At 39.1% G+C, this 3,816-nt stretch overlaps 1 protein-coding gene and 1 long non-coding RNA gene across 2 annotated transcripts; one reads left to right on the forward strand and one right to left on the reverse strand.

The window, feature by feature from the left end:
• The first annotated feature begins 402 nt into the window (after positions 1-402).
• Positions 403-1,706, forward strand: LOC122133188 (odorant receptor 131-2-like). Its single transcript, XM_042708795.1, has 2 exons — positions 403-1,194; positions 1,656-1,706. Exons 1-2 carry the CDS (start codon positions 403-405, stop codon positions 1,704-1,706), a joined length of 843 nt encoding a protein of 280 aa, XP_042564729.1.
• A 132-nt stretch (positions 1,707-1,838) lies between these two features.
• Positions 1,839-3,461, reverse strand: LOC122133149. The gene is made up of 2 exons (XR_006152560.1): positions 3,259-3,461; positions 1,839-3,089 (listed from the first exon to the last, which is right to left on the reverse strand). It is a non-coding gene; the product is annotated as an uncharacterized LOC122133149 (long non-coding RNA).
• Between the last annotated feature and the right edge of the window lie 355 nt (positions 3,462-3,816).

Raw genomic sequence — 3,816 nt, forward strand, 5'->3', positions numbered from 1 at the left:
ACAAGGTTTTACATGTGAGTTCATGTCTCTGTGTAAGACTTTGTGCTTGAGGGGCCAGGGACATTATTGTAACTCAATTTTCTCTTGAGGTTTGCGTCGACAGCTATCAATTCTGTTGTTTTACACATGGAGTGGTCCTTTACTTATAGCAACCACCTTAGCAACAATGTCAGGATTATATGATGAACATTTAACTGGAGATTGGAATGGCATTACTGCGTCTTCCGGAAGTAATTGTCCATGACACCTCTACAATGTTACGAAATGTAATTTTATCATGAATTGTGTTTCTTGTAATATGTCCTATGTTTCTTTTGTCTTATTTCATATTACCAAGTGAAAAACAAAAACTGTTTTTGCGCAGTCACTCATTTCTTCTTCTCTTCAGCAGATTTCAGAGACATGTCTGAAAACAGCACTAACCAGAAGATCCTGAAAGGAAACGACCCCATTCGGCTCATCCTGACCACAGCCCTGGTACAGATCTTGGTGTGGCCTTTCATCTCAATCAATCTATTTATGTACTTCACCTACCGAAAGAAACCAGCACTTTGGGCAGAACCGCGCTACGTGCTCTTCTCCCAGACACTGCTCGCTGACTCGGCCCTTTTCCTAATGACTGACTTTGCGGTCATCACCATTCATGTTCACTTGCTGCTGCCGCTAGCTTTCTGCATCCCGTTCGTTGCCCTCCTTCACGGGTTGACTTTTGCCTCACCGACCTTAATCACGGTCATGTGTCTGGAGCGCTACGTAGCCATCTGCTTTCCCCTGCAACACGTCAATGTTTTCACCCCAGGCAGGACTGTGTTCTTTTCAGTCGTGGCATGGTTTCTGAGCTATATGCGACCGTTTGTCGACCTGTGCATCTTCTTTTCAACTGTGTCCAAGAGCTACTTAAATGGACTGAACTTTTGCTATTATGAAATTCTCCTGGTGGCCCAGTGGCACATGAAAATGAGGGGCAATTTGTTTATTTTGAACTGTCTGGTGATTCTACTCATCCTGTTCTTTTGTTATGTGGCGATCAACAGAGTCGCTCGACGGGCCTCAGGGGAGGACAAGCAGGCTGCTTCCAAGGGCCAGCGGACCATGCTGCTTCACCTCCTGCAGCTCTTCCTGTGCACGCTAGAGGTCTTATGCCCTTACATTGAGGCCCAGATCATGAAGATCGATCTGGACATGTATATCATTGTACGCTATTTCAATTTCTTGGCATTCACTATTCTGTCCAGGGCAATCATTCCACTTATCTATGGCTTCAGAGACGAGAAATTTTATGCTGCTATGAAAAGTGTTGGACTTCGGAAGAGGAGTATAGTTCATGTTGGCCAAAAAAAAATGTTACATAACGTGACAAATAGGGTAGCCAAAATAGAGATTTTATCTTGGAAATGACTGTAAGTACTATTAGCGCAGCTGCAAAAAAACAAAACAATGAAAGAAAAAGCAACAAACATGGAAAGAACTCAGAGAATACACACAGGGCACACTAAGCACTGTTGTTTTAGTAATGCACTTTGCAGTCAAACGTCTCAGCTTCCAACTTCAATAAAAAGAACGTTTTTTGTGATGCATTATATTGTTTTGATTCGTAAAAATGTCACAACTGCGGTTGTAGTGGTGTATGAGCTATTTTTAATGGTTGATCCAAGACAGTGCAAAGAGAACAGAACAGAAATGGGCTGCTGCAGGCTCGGCACTGAACCAAATGAAGCTACGTGGTCTGCCTTGGGTGTTACACACCATTAGAAGAAGTGTGTTAATAAGGTTGGGGAGGGACTCTCTATATACTATCTGAGTCTGGCTGGAAAGGAATCGATCAAAGACACCCCTACCCCCTAGACCAGGGGTCGGCAAGTAACTTGGGCCCGGGCCAGTATTTTTCCTCGCCACTAGGTGGCGGGCCAGAGTCTGGGTTACTGCCTATTTAGACGCTGCGATAGGTGCCCCTTATGTGCACTCGCAACAACTAGGCCTACATAGAGAATGGATAGGTCTACTACAAATAACTAATCGCTACCTCAGAATAATAAGGTTCTATCTGCGTTCAGGTCAGTTTTGAGATATTGAGGTTTAAAGTTTTAGCATTGCAAATAGCAAAACTGACAAATGGAGCACATTTCTTTATAGCACCAAAGTTACACAAACCATATATGTATTCTACATCTGAGATATCAAAATTCTAGATGAATTGTAAATTAGGGATTTTGAAACAGGTCAATTGTAGATAGAACCTTATAGCTCTAAAAACAAACAGCCGCCTTGGAATTATAAGGTTCTATCTTCAAAAACATAAAGAGGAACAATGATTATAAAAGAATATTAACAATTTACTTATACATACTGTTTGAATGTTCAATTTATATAATTAAAAGTGTATTTTATATGTTAAATCTTCATGCATTCATGCTATAACACAAAATGTTTCCAATGCGCAATTTTTCCTTTCATCTTTCTTATTCAAGATAACAGTAAGTTGCATGTAAATGAATAATTAAAAAAAATGCATTGTCTGATATGAATATTTACAATCAGTCTTTATTGATAGTTTATCAAATATTTTTTAAACAATTTAAATGTAAAACACGTCATACAACAATACACATACAGTATGTCAATACTGCCAGAAGAACACGAGTACTCATTCAGATGTTTTGCTTATGAACACTGTATTTCAAACCCAGGTTACTTACTGTAAAAAGGAGCTCATTTGAAAACCATTTTCATGCAATAACAATATCACTTACAATTCATATGCATCACATACAAACATCACATACTATTCACCTATTCATCAACACCTCAAAAGGAGCTCATTTGTAAATAATTTCATGCAATAAAAATAGATATAGTATCAATTACTATTCACATACATCCCATACTTACATCACATACTATTCACTTATTCATCCACACCTAAAAAGGAAAATCATTTAATCATAGCACGGTAATACTCCTACACTATACTTTACACTGTGGTCCTCCACAGTCCCCAGCTCTTCAGATGTACATCCATGGTCCGGGGTTGCAAATTTTGCCCTCACTCAATCTTTAGCTGGTCCAGCATCTGGCTCAATGTCACAAGCCTGTGGGAGAATCAAGTATACAATTTAACGCATTTTAGGCCCACTTGATGTATTCCTCCATTATCAGTTCACCACTTCCCAGCTTCACAATCAATTGTAATATTTCTCTAATGCCCCCCCAAACACACACACGCACCACGCACACACACACGCACACACACATGGTTACCTTTTTACAAGATCCAGTCCCTCCTGCAGGTGATCTCTTTCTTTTCTTTGTAGATAGAACCTTTTTGTTTTCAGAATAAAACACCCAAAATGTATTTATTTTTTTGAAAAACACCTTAAATAATGTTCACAAATTATGCCAGAATAGGAATATGTAAATAACTCAATTTTGACAAAAATGTCAGATAGAACCTTATTATTCTAGGGTAGCGTAATGTGAATGTGAATGAGCCCATTGGTTGTCTGTTTGAATAATTTAATTATTTTAACTAACTCTTTCTTATCCCCCTCTGTCAATATAGCCTTGCCTATTGTGAATAATAGCAATGATGGAGTTTTTTCAACATTGAGCCTCCTCATTAGACCTAGGCTACTACTTAGAGTCTTAGGCTACTGCTACTTTTATTTCAAAATAGTTGGTTGACGTACCTCCTTACCATGTTACAATGTTTATTGTTTGGGGAAAATAGCGTGCAGAGAAAAATTAGCATAGAATTAGCTTGGAACGATGTCTTTGTCAAAAGGTCTGAAGAGGAAAGTTGACAATGACAACAGAGCC

Source organism: Clupea harengus, chromosome 9 (genome assembly GCF_900700415.2).
Source record: "Clupea harengus chromosome 9, Ch_v2.0.2, whole genome shotgun sequence".
Classification (NCBI taxonomy): Eukaryota; Metazoa; Chordata; class Actinopteri; order Clupeiformes; family Clupeidae; genus Clupea; species Clupea harengus.

Excerpts from the sequence above, each read along its gene's own strand:
- LOC122133188 (XM_042708795.1), top strand. The coding sequence starts at position 403 with ATGTCTGAAAACAGCACTAACCAGAAGATCCTGAAAGGAAACGACCCC. Across the intron at positions 1,195-1,655 it reads ATCTGGACATGTATATCATT|ACAGTGCAAAGAGAACAGAA; the intron begins GTACGCTATTTC and ends GGTTGATCCAAG.